This window comes from Macrosteles quadrilineatus, unplaced genomic scaffold (assembly GCF_028750875.1).
Source record: "Macrosteles quadrilineatus isolate MER2022 unplaced genomic scaffold, UCM_ALF_1.0 Scaffold_5__1_contigs__length_97177068, whole genome shotgun sequence".
Taxonomy (NCBI): domain Eukaryota; kingdom Metazoa; phylum Arthropoda; class Insecta; order Hemiptera; family Cicadellidae; genus Macrosteles; species Macrosteles quadrilineatus.
In genome coordinates, this window is record NW_026542598.1 from 31,781,234 (window position 1) to 31,794,977 (window position 13,744).

The window sequence follows — 13,744 nt, forward strand, 5'->3', positions numbered from 1 at the left end:
GTAATAGTAAACGAGTTTAAACTTAAACATTGCGCATACACTGTTCATTATGAATTAATGCAACAGCTGTTTCAGTAGGCCGGGTCTGCGGCGTTGCCACTTTGTCTCGCTACGGCCTTGTATTAGAGGAGGACATTGTAATTGGTTGAAAACTAGTTGGTATACGAACTACCCCTGCCTCTTGGAGAAGACTCAGAATCATAAATCATTTAAATGCCATGTTTAGTTTGTTAATAGTGACAATTTAAGATTACGAAACTATCATGTACCATCATGGAGTATGCAACTCTATTAAAACAGCTCTACCACAAGTTTTAATATTACTGTAAGCATTTCTTCGTAGTGTTGTCTACGTTAGAAATTGTCTTACCACCCTAAAGATGTGTTGAAGTCGACGACTCGATTGCAATACCGATAAGCACTTACTGTATTATGACGTTTTGTCGGGATTGCGACTAAAATCTGGAATACTTAACAATTTATCTGGAATCTCAACCACTAATCTTGACATTGGCATATTAAGTTTTGTCGGAATATAAGCATGGGGTACCGCCAAGAAATTCAAGAAATGTTCAAACGATTTTACCAAGTGTGAACACTACCATAACTCTCAGCATAATTTCGTGTGACGTTTTGTTAGAATGACAAGCAGGAAGACGACCAGGAACATTCCATTTCCACAAAAGAGGTAGGATTCTCCTACTAGTCCAGGACCTGACTAGGGTTCTGTGTGCATGTCGTGTATAGTGAATTTTACTTTTGCATTTCAATATAGGTGTCTTAGGAAGTGTTTTCCACTCGGGTGTCAAGTTCGCACCTGGTACGTTTTCGAGCTATGACGTCATCAAAATGGCGGCCATTGATTTTTTTAAATTGTATATTTCGCAAACTATTTGTCGGATCGGAATGAATGTTTTTTTGTTTGAAAGATAATTTTAAATTCTACCTGTTTTACATTTACACATTTGTTGTATGTTTAGTACATTCTTCGTAATTTTGCAAAAACCTATATTTTTAAACATTTTTGTGTTATTTTTGTCGATAACGTTTTATTGATACAATATATCAGAAATAACTTATAGACAAAGTTGTAGCACGTTAAAATAGCTTTACAAAAATACCAAATTCGATATGCTTTACTCAAAAGATCACGTCAAGAAACTAGAAAATCGTACAAAACAACCTAATTTTGCGCAAAAACGCATATAAATCCGACATCGATGGCTGTGTTCGAGTCATATACAGACAGTTTTACCATTCAATGTTGATGTATGTGTCTAAAGAAGTGTTTTTAACTCGGGTGTCACGTCTGGACCCACTGCAGTTTCCGGTTATGATGTCTTAAAAATTGCTACATGTTACGATTTCACCAGCTATTTTACTTAAAATAAGACCATTACCCTCTTTTATGCAAATAAAAGCACAACAAATTAATGTAATTAGTCCATAGGAATGTTTCCACTATATAAATACCCCCGGTGCAGCAATCCTTTCGACTAAGCGAATTTCCATTTGCATGGATTGAGATTTATATGCGTTTTTGCGCAAAATTAGGTTGTTTTGTACGATTTTCTAGTTTCTTGACGTGATCTTTTGAGTAAAGCATATCGAATTTGGTATTTTTGTAAAGCTCTTTTAACGTGCTACAACTTTGTTTTTAAGTTATTTCTGATATATTGTATCAATAAAACGTTATCGACAAACATAACACAAAAATGTTTAAAAATATAGGTTTTTGCAAAATTACGAACAATGTACTAAACATAAAACAAAAGTGCAAATGTAAGAAAGATAGCATGTAAACTTATCTTTCAAACAAAAAAAAGTTCATTCCGATCCAATACATGGTATGTAAAATATCGTTATTTTTAATATAGCCCTTTCCGCCATTTTAATGACGTCATAACCGGAAACTGCAGTGGGTGCAGACGTGACACCCGAGTTGAAAACCCTTATTTAGACACGTACATCAACATTGAATGGCGAAACTGTTTTTATAAGACTTGCGAACTGCCCTAGAGGCCGGACTAATAGGCGTTTTTGCGCCAAAATTGGTGTTTTTATGAGATTTATCTAGTTTCTTGACGTAATCTTTTGAGTAAAACATATCGAATTTGGTATTTTTGTAAAGATTTTTAAATGTTCTACAACTTTTTTCATTGGTGGTTTTTGATAAATTGTATCAATAAAACGTTACAAACAAAAACAACTCAAAAATATTTAAAAATACAGGTTTTTGCAAAATTACGAAGAATGTACTAAACATACAACAAATGTGTAAATGTAAAACAGGTAGCATTTAAAATTATCTTTCAAACAAAAAAACATTCATTCCGATCCGACAAATAGTTTGCGAAATATACGATTTAAAAAAATCAATGGCCGCCATTTTGATGACGTCATAGCTCGAAAACGTACCAGGTGCGAACTTGACACCCGAGTGGAAAACACTTCCTAAGACACCTATATTGAAATGCAAAAGCAAAATTCTCTATACACGACATGCACACAGAATTCTAGTCATGTCCAGGACTAAATCTTTCCCGGAACGTACACCACTTTCAGTGTTCGTTTACGATTTATTCAATCTCTTTGCTTTATCTTTAGGTCTAATCACATATTGTTTGGTATCATTGGAAAGGGTATAGAATCATCTGCAACTTTTGCAATGGGTGGTATTTGATTTTATCAGCGGTTAAGAAGTTATAAGCAAAACAATAAATATAATAATAATAAAAAACACGTTTTTTAATATAGTGAGATAAATATTAAGTTTACAACAAAAGTGTAAATACAAGAAAGATAGGGTGTAAAAATATCTTTCAAACAAAAAATAAATCATCCTGATCCATTAAACGGTTCGCGAAATATACGCATTCAAAAATTGCTGAGCCGCCATCTTGATGACGTCATAGCTCGAAAACGTACCAGGTGCGAACTTGACACCCGAGTGGAAAACACTTCCTAAGACACCTATATTGAAATGCAAAAGTAAAATTCACTATACACGACATGCACACAGAACCCTAGTCAGGTCCTGGACTATACCTCTTTTGTCTTGGATCACCATTTATCTTAGCAACTGGCGGTTTGTTGAAATGCCACTAGACTTACAAATTTCTGAACTACCATCGTCTTGGTGTGGACGACTCGATCCTCGATCGCCACCATGAATCACCTTATGTGACGTTTACCGGGGTGGCGACTAGTCCAGATAGGGTACGGGTGCGAACGCGGGACCGGTGGTCATAAATATAGCAGCGACTGAAACATATGTTGCTTGTAATGACACGGGCAGGGTTGTAGCTCACGGGGATTTCATCGTGCCGCTAGCATCTAGTACGTCGTCGCGGACGCCCCGCAGCGCTCTCCACTTTTATATCGATACTCGTCCGGTGCCGGATTTATACGTATTATTATTTATAACATACTTAAAATTCCAAGGGACTTTCGCCGTTCGCAGTTCGGACCTCACGGGTAGCCTCATGCTGTTTTTTCCCCTAAACGTGTCGGAATGTCGGATGATTTATCAAGAAGTAAATTACAGTTTACATAGAAAATTCGGCAGTCAAGTGGGTTGTAATATTTACTTGAGGTTGAAGTAAATCCTTTGAGGCAGGTAAGAGCCTTTTAAGGCAATCTGAGGTTTTGCAAAAAATCTTGACCCTACCCAGTTTTAGTTTGACAGTCTGAATCTGGCTCAGAAACGTTAGTGGAAAAGAGTAATACTGTAGATTTAAAGGTACTTTTGTTTAAACTATTGCAGGAATTAAAACTAAACTAACAAAATTGTCTTAAAAAAACTATCAAAATACAAGCCATATTGCAAACTTAACCTCAAATTTACTCAACACAGACTCATGTTTATCAAAGAATTTTCCTGCTTCCTACAAGAACTGTTATATTGACATCCTAAGAGGCATTTAGACTAAAGTATAAGATTTGGACTATTTTATACGTTCTTAAAAAACAAAAGTATTTTAAAGTTTTCTTCCGACTTCCCTCCGCACTTTCATCTTTACAGTATGACCTTCTTATGAGGCTGTACAGTGTATTCCCAAGTTTTTTTTTATAGACATACCATGACTAACAAACATTACGTCTAGTAGTACGATTGTAATTTATCTCCCTCGTTGTTGGTGGAATTATGTATTGCTTTCTTCAGTTTCTTCTGTAAAACCAGTGTTTTATTTCAAATTTTCTTGACGTATTGACAGGATGACTTTTCAACGAAATGTTGGGATGTATTCCCAAGCCATACAATTCTTATGATCGACACCCCATGACTTCTAAACAAGCAGAAAGTCTAGAACGGTTTGTGAACTAATTTATCTTCCCTGTTGTTGGCGGAGATGATGGATCTCTCCGCTGGTCCCAGGATCCCATGAGGTGATTTACGAGCGCTCCAGAACACCTGTCATGTTCCTGTAATTGAATTGCCAAACTTCCTGATTGAATTCTGACCTTCCGTCGATCCGGAGCAACATCTCAACCAGTCCAACTCTGACCTTTGGTAGTTCTGGCTGAGAACTTAATTATCTTCGCACAATTTCTCCGTGTCTCACTCTGATGGGTTCTCAATCAATTTCTTTCTTAGAGAGGAGTGCTTGTAGTTACTAGGCTTGGGATGTTTGCTTTACAGGAAGCAAGATGAGATTCAGGAGCAATTGATTTGCAAGGCACGAGCCCGGAATTGTTTTTTCGCATTACTTTAGGCTAGATATAGAGATCACTGCATTATCATTTCTAGATAAAATCCATAGGTGCTTTTGGTGGCATTTGAACCAAGGGACCGAAGTCCCGCGCTCAAACCACTAGACCAGCTCGCTCCACTAACGTCGTAGTTACTTAGTTACGCATCCAACACTAGGCTTTCAGGCTTTTACCACATCTTCCATAGAAAACATAATACACGTATTGTATTTAGTTGGAAATAATCATACAACTTTTAGTTTTAAATTTCAAGCATTATTGCACGATTTCTTGACTAATAGATAAAAAGATATTTACAAACTATGGTAATTATCAAATCAAAACGTCTTTTGGTCCATTAGGGTGCATCTAGTTAATCGAAATTATATGGAGGAAACTATATAGAAATGGGTCAAGTCAATGATTTGTTGAAGATATTGGTTCAAGATTACAGTATAATCAGAAAGAACTGCCACATTTCTTATCCATTCCCATTGAATAACATTGATATTTCACATTGGTACTACAGAAAGAAGTTGAAAAATGTCATAAATGCTTAACCTCTCACAAGCCACTCCATTCATACGGCTGATCAAATGTAAATAGAAGCACCGTGGTTTACAACACGTGGTGATTTGTAGTGGTGGCGTATCTCGTCAGATCGCGCTACGGCGGTTAATTGCTCTCGCCAAATGAGTAATGGTCCTCGGATGACCTTCGATCCGCGCCTACCGGAGACTACGGTGGCGCGTGGAACTTGTGTATTGCAACAGGATGCGGGGAACTTTGTAGCCGATCGTTACAACCCCTAGATCCTTCTTGTCTACTTTATGTCTACCACATTCTTTAACCGATAAATTACCCAAACGGTGCATCAAAACTTTCAATCGCATTTTCAACAGAGACCCCTTTCTCATTCCTTGCACTTAAGCAAAATTATTATCCATCTCTTCCAAACATTCTAATACAATTCTTCGCCTTAGTTACTTTCCTCTAATTTTCAAAACTCAATTTTTTTACGTAATCTTGTCACCAAAAATTCTTCTTTCGTTTCATGTTTGCCTTGTAATATCCTCTCAACTCCATAAATATTCAAACTCACTCGTTCCAAAAGCTTTACTACTCCTTCTATGTTTTAATGGATTGTTCGTGCTCATTTGTCCCTCTTCCCTCTCATTCTTCAGATATTCTCCCTGTAATCCTTCTGCAGCTCTTGATATCCCTTCTTCATCCAGCTTCTTTCAATCCCTAGCCTCATATCTCTCTTTACGCAACTCAACTCCCTTTTGCTTTTTGCGCATTATGTTCTTATATCATTATTCAAAGACGTGTCATTTATTTCTTCCTCAGCTACTCAAATACCTACCTTCCTTTACCTAAGTCAACTACCTTCCATAAGTTTGACTCTCTTTCATCACCTTATTAATGACTACTCCCTTATTCCTCTGCTAGCTCGTCATACTTGTTCCTCCTTCAGCTTCGTTGCCTCTCTTGTCAAGTTTATCTCTTAAAGCAACTCATCCATCCTACCATTTGCAAATTTTACCATTTTCCTCATCTCATTCTTCAGCTCGTCCTTGATTCTTCCTCCAGCTCGTAATATTCCTCCCTTCTTCATTTTCTTCACTCTCTCGTCGCCTCTTTTTCTTCACGCAACTAACCTCCCTGTTGAAGCTTGTTGGAATGAAGGAATTGTTATTCATTCATTCCCTTGTTACAGACAGAGCAGCGGATGTGCGCCGCGTGCTCAGAGCCCATCACAGACAAGTACCTTCTTCAGGTCAATGGAAGGTCCTGGCACGCTCACTGTCTGCGCTGCTGCGTCTGTCAGCTGGCTTTAGATCGCCAGCCCTCCTGCTTTATCAAGGACGACTCTGTCTACTGCAAGGCGGATTATGCCAAGTAAGTCTAGCATCTTATATTTTGTTCAAATAACGATCGCCTTCGTTATTTGAACAAACTATATCCAAACTGTCACAAGAGTCAAAGCTGCTGATGGTGAGCATTCGACTGTATTGTTATAAGACTTCGATAGTAGAATAATCATCACGAACACGTATTTCCTTTACAATTTACTTCAAAGATATTCTTCAAATTAAAGTTATACAACACACACTCCATGAGAACGACATTCTCTTGAAATTGATATACTTAATACAAATCCCCTTCTTCTGTTATCTCAAATACATCGTCAGAAGTAATGAGATTAAAGTATCGAAAACTACCTCAACAATTTATGAAGATGAAGCAGAGTTTACTACCATGAACCATTTAGTCGATGACTTGCTCATAGTAGCTCTTCCTGAAGAATTGTTGAAAGCCAAGAGGGACCACAAAGCGATGCACTGTTCGAGTCATGAATCGTTTTAGCGAACTACAGGGAAGAAGCTATTACAAGTAGGTGGCACGGAAAGACCTAGACACGGGACTGATTAAAATTTCCGAATAAATGTCCCCAGAAGCCATAAATTCGTCCACGCAGTTCGTCCAAATTCATCACAACAAGATATCACAAACGTGGAAAATATACTTATGGGAGAACTCTGTCAATGATTGAAGAGCCGTATGAAAAATACATAATGTATTTTTTTTACTCAGTCTCCAGTGACAATGTAGACATAACAATTATAACATAATAAATAAACGGTACAGTATTGGTAATCTGACAAACGTTCTCCCATTAGCTTGTGAACTACCCTTTTCTTGGGCAAGTGGTGTGGGTAAATATGATATTTTATTGCTGAAATCACAAAAATGTATAACTTTTGAACTGTAATTTTACAGTGATGGGGGTTGTACCATTTTCTTTAGAACTAAAAGGAATATAACATACTAAAATCTTATCACAGTTGCTTGAGCCGAGTTTGTAAATATCCTATTTTTATGTTATGTTATGTGATTTTATTGGAAAATCAACATTTAAAACAAAAATTTCCAAAAAATGAAAAGCTACGTCTGGAGATACTAGGCTTCATTAGTACGGTACCTACATACCAAATTTCTTTAAAATCGGACCACAGGTGTTCTCTGTAGGTCAGTACGTACATAAACACAGAAATCATTTTGAAAACCACTTTTTTAGGTTCAACGGGCTTTTTAGGGGGGTGGGGTGGACGTATATATCTACCAAAGCTCTAAAATCTTCACGATAACAATATTTTCTCTATATGCTATGTTTAGGGACTGAAATTACAAATGAAGGAGAAACAGAATTTTATACTGTAACACAACACACTCTCTGTGCACTGTGTACGGCTCGTTCAGCCACTGTATGGCTACAATTTCTAATCAACCATTTACTACAGCTACAGCTGTTCTTAGACGGGACGTGTACCTCAGTATCCAAAACCCAAAGCTATCATTGACTATTCGATTGTCAAATCTAAACCCAACTTTACCCGCGTTCATGTGACAAACCCGTCCAATGTTATTGAAAACAACTCGTGATTGAATTCGGACTTGTCAAAATGGCGGCGAAGTGAAGGGCTTCATCGAGATATCAAAACACCGAGTTGCGAGTCACGGCGCGGCGAAGACTTTCTACCGTCAGGTAAACACGCCACAAAGGCACCGCCACGACAAATTGAGAAGGTTACAAACGCATCTCCGGTATACATATGCATAAGTCATCTTTGTCCGAACCACCGTCACGGACACAAGGCTGTTTATCACTTTTTGACAAGCATTCTCGCCCATTCTTAGGTAAAGCTGACCCAGAATATCGGATATCGCGAGCGACCTGCGGCAACACCGACAGAATGTATAATACAGACATTCAACATTCAGCATTCAGCATTCAACATGGCTGACAGTAGCTAATAGCTGGCTCCAGGAAGTGTTGAGTTGAGAAAGCAATTGTCGAGGTTGAGTTTGGAATGAGTCTTTAAGACCATTTGTGGTCGGTACATAGATATTATACCAACCACACCTAATAATTTATAACCTATAATGGTGGTTAGGTAGATATGAAGATGTTGTTATTTAAACTAATTAAAATCTTATTTGGAAGTCGATTTATCGGTGTGGTCGGTATAGTACGTGAGTACCTAAAATGTTTTGTAGCTGTGGGACACATTCTGCGCAAGGCAAATTGGCTTGCCCTCTTTATAGTTATGTTCTGTGATATAGGATACAGTAGAATCCCTCATGTCCAGAATCTTCGGCAACGAGGCCAGTGCGGATAACTAGGTTTCCGGTTAAACCGACGTCCTCTAAAATTCATTAAATGCGGGAATCGCTCGAAAACTAACCCAAACCGTACTTAAATTTGGGAGAGCGCTGTATTTAGACTCGTGATCGCTGGTCTCAAATCCTTCCCATGAGAAAAGTATTTTCAGTAATCAGTTCCACCCACTTCCTATCAATCCAGTCCGGTTAAACCCATGTGCTGAAATTTACCAATCATAGAATTGTCACTTCTGCCGAAAGCAGTTTTGTTAAGCCGACATCGGGTTAAAAGGTGTCCGGATAAGGGGGAGTCAACTGTAGTAGGTACTATTGACTTTTGATACTGGATTAGACAACCCGTCAATCCCATCTGTATGAGCCTGATGTAACAAGTATTTTTATTGAAAAGGGCATAGTTGAAAAAGTCTCGCACATGTGTGCAACTACGGAAATACTTTAGCTGTTACTGACTTGTTCATACTATTGACAAGTCATGGGGAAATAAATCTCTGGAAGTTTGACGATTTAAATATGCAATAGAATGTCTTCATGGTGTTGTATCTATAGTAAAGGTAACATGAAATCACAGAAAGTATCTGATGTAAAATCCACGGCAAAAAATAAGGCCCTGAGAATCTTATAATTGTCGGTCTTATTTTGTCGCTTACACATGTTGATAACTAATATATGATTAATTTTATGTTAGGTTTGTTATTAATTTTCAGAGCACAGACTAAACAACCATTAACAAACTACAACTTCCGTCTTACAATTATTTGGATAGTATTAGTTACATTTAATTAAATTTTTTTTAGTGATTTTACATTACCTTTTCACACTTTACAACTTTGCCCAAACGTTTGTTCTAGACCTTGCTACCTTGCTGATCCTCTGGGACACCCTGTATATCCACGGGGGTGCCGCGATCCATCATCCCTGTCTCCAGCTTTGTGCCTCAACCGCTCCCACAGTTAATTCAACCCTACACTACATTTTACCGCTCCTTCTCTCGTCTGTTGCTCCTCTTTCTTCCCGTATAACAAATAGCCGTGTAATCCTTTCACCTTTTTATTTCTCGCTTAAGCCGTCGCGATGTCTCATAAAACTCGAGGGCCGTGAAAATATCGGTTATTTATTGACCTTTTTGTTGGATTTTTGCTTTTTTGGAATTTTTTAACGTGGACATCTGGACGCTTTGGATATTTAAATAAGAATTAATCAAGTTGACAAAGGTGTGAGGAGGTACGTTTTAAGTATTTTTACGGTTGTGTTAAACGTTTTGTTAAAGATCTACCAAAAGATGTGCGTCAAAATCAAAATAAGTGTGCTTGCCCACACAATCATTCACCTTGGGCACATTCAAACCCCATACAGGTATAAATTAAAAATCTATGAATTTTTTTCAAGCGATTTTACCAAGCTAACTTGTAAATCTAAGGAATATTTTGTTTACTTTTTTGTTTTGACCAATCAGTGTACCAAGTTACTTGTAATTTTATTTTGCCAACTAGATCAAACGTACACAATTTATAACTTTATTTTGGAAGGATAATAAACATCTGATGTGGTTGAAAGTTGTATTCGTGCACAACACCTGCTATAGGGGGGGGGGAGTCTACCTTTCAAGACAAGATATCATATAACCAACTAAAGTCACCTATTGAGAAAATCACATCAAAATATTATGATTAAATCGGCCAACTTGACTTGATCTGCGGTTAAGACCTGAGCATCCAAATCATTAACACCAATACTTCATGCCTTTCCTCCCCTCAAGAATCATCTAAACCTGATATTGACACAATTACTGCATCTACCTCAACTCTCAGGAGTCCACGTATATTCTTATAGTATGAGAGTTAGAAGGTGAACATAAACGTTTCCAATTCTCTTCTTAAACCTTTCCCTCAGGGTTGTACGGGTGTATTAGAACATGGAGGTGTCCATAAAGTAGTTTCGAAGTCTCATAATCTATATTCTTTCTCAAGTTACACTAATAAGTTAAGCTAAAGAAAAGATAAGTTAAGTTCTATCTCCATTTGCCCTAGGAGGACATGAGGACAGGAGAATAGAAAATTGCCAATTTTAGAAAACATTTCAGTTTCTTACTCTCTAGTATATCGCTCGGTACTTCACATCCAACCTTAGATCCAGATAAAAATTAATACCCAAAATTACTTTACTAACCCTCCTTCTTCGCTTTATCCTTCAGGACTTAAATTCCTTGGGGGACATTACTTCACGAAGAACTACCTATAAACAGTTTCCTTTTCTCCTCCCAGCATGACTCCTCCTTCAACCTCCTCTAGTCCTTGATGGCAGGAGGTATGAAGGTGTACAGAAGCGTTTTTCAAATATCTCTTACCTTGTCCTGCAGGACTCCACTCCCTCAAGTGCACGAGGAGCTGTCAGCAGTTTCAAGTTGGACTTTCCACCCTATCCCAAAGGGCTCAATTCTTGAACCATGAAATGCTGGAAATTTGAACCTTGAACGATTCTCCTCTTCTACCTTATCCTTCTGGTCTCGGTTTCCTGGGAAATATAAGTAAGCATATTACCAGGAACTTTCAAATCCCCCAGAAGCATTTAATGATTCTTCTCTTCTCTACCGTATCCTTCTGGACTCCATTTCCCTTCCTTGGAAACATAACCTGTCAAAACTTTCAAGTCCCCACCACCTTATCCCTCAGGACTCAAGGTGTGAAGGTGTCCACGAACATTCCTCGAGTCCCGCGGGATCACGTGTCAGCGATGACAAATGGACCACAAAACGCCAACTCACTGGGAACGTTTGCTCACTAGCTAACATCCAGCGGAAAGAAAACATTCGCTTTTTTATTTCCCTCTCACTCGCTACAATGTGTGTCACTCGATTATGTCTATGATCATTTATTTTATCTGGCCAGCCGAAGCAGACAAATGGTCCATGTTGATGCTGGCCGTCCGAGGTTGTTATCTCGCCTACAGATCGAGTTGATGGACATGTGAACGTTGCTTACGACTCGTCAGCTGTGCGAACTGGTTTAGGTTTGATTATTACGGGTAAAGTAAAATTATGCAATACCAAAACAGTGGGTAGTTTTGTTTAATGTAAATATATGGTACTGGAAAGTTATCGGAATAAATATCTGTGAAAGTGAAATCTACTTGTAACTTTTGTTCGGATACAACTTGCTATCTATGTGCTTTAACTTGTGTCAGGGAAGTAATCTATAAGTATAAAAGAGGATGTTTGTATATTTGGCAGTGATAAACTCAGACACCGCTGAACCAATTGCCACGAAACTTGGTACATACGTGTAGAATTTCATGGAATAGGTTTATACACCATCAATTTCGTGATCCGTCCAATCGGCTCCGCCCCAGTGGCTCTGGAGTTTCCCATGTTAACCTTATGAGAAATGGAATTGAATCTTAACAGCTGTTTCAATTAAACAAGTTGGTTCTGTTCTATGATGTTCAATAGCATTAAAGTTAAAGGGATTACCAACAGGGTGCAGCACTATTATTTCTTTTACGTTTATGACAACAGCTAATTTGCAACCAAAAGGTGAGTGAGCATAGCGAACGAACTTCAACCTGGAGGCGAGTTAGCGTAGTGAACGAGCTAACCTGAAGGCAAGTGAGCGTAGCGAACGAGCTAACCTGAAGGCAAGTGAGCGCAGCGAACGAGCTCCAACTTAAAGGTGAGTGAGCGTAGCGAACGATCTTCAACCAGGACGTGATTGAGCCATGCGAACGAGATCATCTTGAAAATTAAGAAGTTAAACGGGGCAAAGCCCGCGGGTTACAGCTAGTATTTTATATTAACCAATTACAATTTGACAAAATATAATATGAAGATGGATGATATTTTACACATTATAATAACCACCCGAAAACATTTTATTGAGTTGTCTGTCGTTTTAAAAAGAAATTACCATCTTTATTAACCGTAGTACCATCCAATGCAGTACACTCTCAGACACAAAACGTTACAGTAACAATAAAGCTACCTAAGCAGACAACCTTCTTTGAAAGGCACCTCTTTTATAACAATATCAGGTTATCAATGTGGTATCAGTGTGTTACCAGAACCCCTTAAAGTTATTAAAGAAATTAAAATGATTTGATTTGACATTACAAAAGAAGATTTTTCTATGTGTGTCTATTGTTGATCAAGAGCAAAGCCAATTCCACATTATTCCAGACACTTACACAAAACCTTGGGAAACGATTAATTTCGATCAAGAGCAAAGAGCAAAAGTAAACATTTTAATTATTGTGTTTTTTTTAATTGGCAAAATTCTCTCATTAAAAGACAATTGCTTACAGAAAATCAAACTCTGATTTTACAAATTTCAAAACACTCTGCGATCAAGACGATAGGTTCAACACGTTTCTAAAAATTGTGGCAAGGGAAGTCCAAGCATGTTGACCAAGAGCAAAGCGTTTCAAACTTTACACGTATATAGAGACGATTGTCGTCAGGTGGTAGACTTGACATCTCAAACACAAAATATTAAGATCTACATTGAGAGATGCTGATTCTACACTTGTTGATTAAGCGCAAAGACAGCCGGGAGATTTGAGAAATTCTATTCCAATGACTGAGTGAGTATCCCACGGTCAGTCATTGGTGTATTGATGGAGATAAGAATGTTATTAATTGTCAGCACGATGGTCGACAGCACAGCGACAGAGCGACAGGCCAAGTTGCCCACTCATCTACCGTTGTCATCCAGCCAATCACACCTGCGTACAGCGGCTAGCAGCTAGCGGCTAGTATAGGCCTACAGCAGCTAGCGGCTAGCATCCAGCATACGCATATATGTAGCAGCCAACAGCAACAGCTAGTATACCTTTAAAATTATGCAATTAGTCATATAACGCCTTTTGATTTCTT

At 38.1% G+C, this 13,744-nt stretch overlaps 1 protein-coding gene across 3 annotated transcripts in view; it reads left to right on the forward strand.

The window, feature by feature from the left end:
• Window positions 1-13,744, forward strand: part of LOC128994569 (LIM/homeobox protein Awh-like) — an 86,210-nt gene that overhangs the window by 51,932 nt on the left and 20,534 nt on the right. For all 3 annotated transcript variants that reach the window (XM_054419215.1, XM_054419216.1, XM_054419217.1), the window contains exon 2: window positions 6,413-6,594. In XM_054419215.1, coding sequence (XP_054275190.1) covers window positions 6,413-6,594 — 182 coding nt within the window. The remainder of the gene's footprint in view (window positions 1-6,412; window positions 6,595-13,744) is intronic.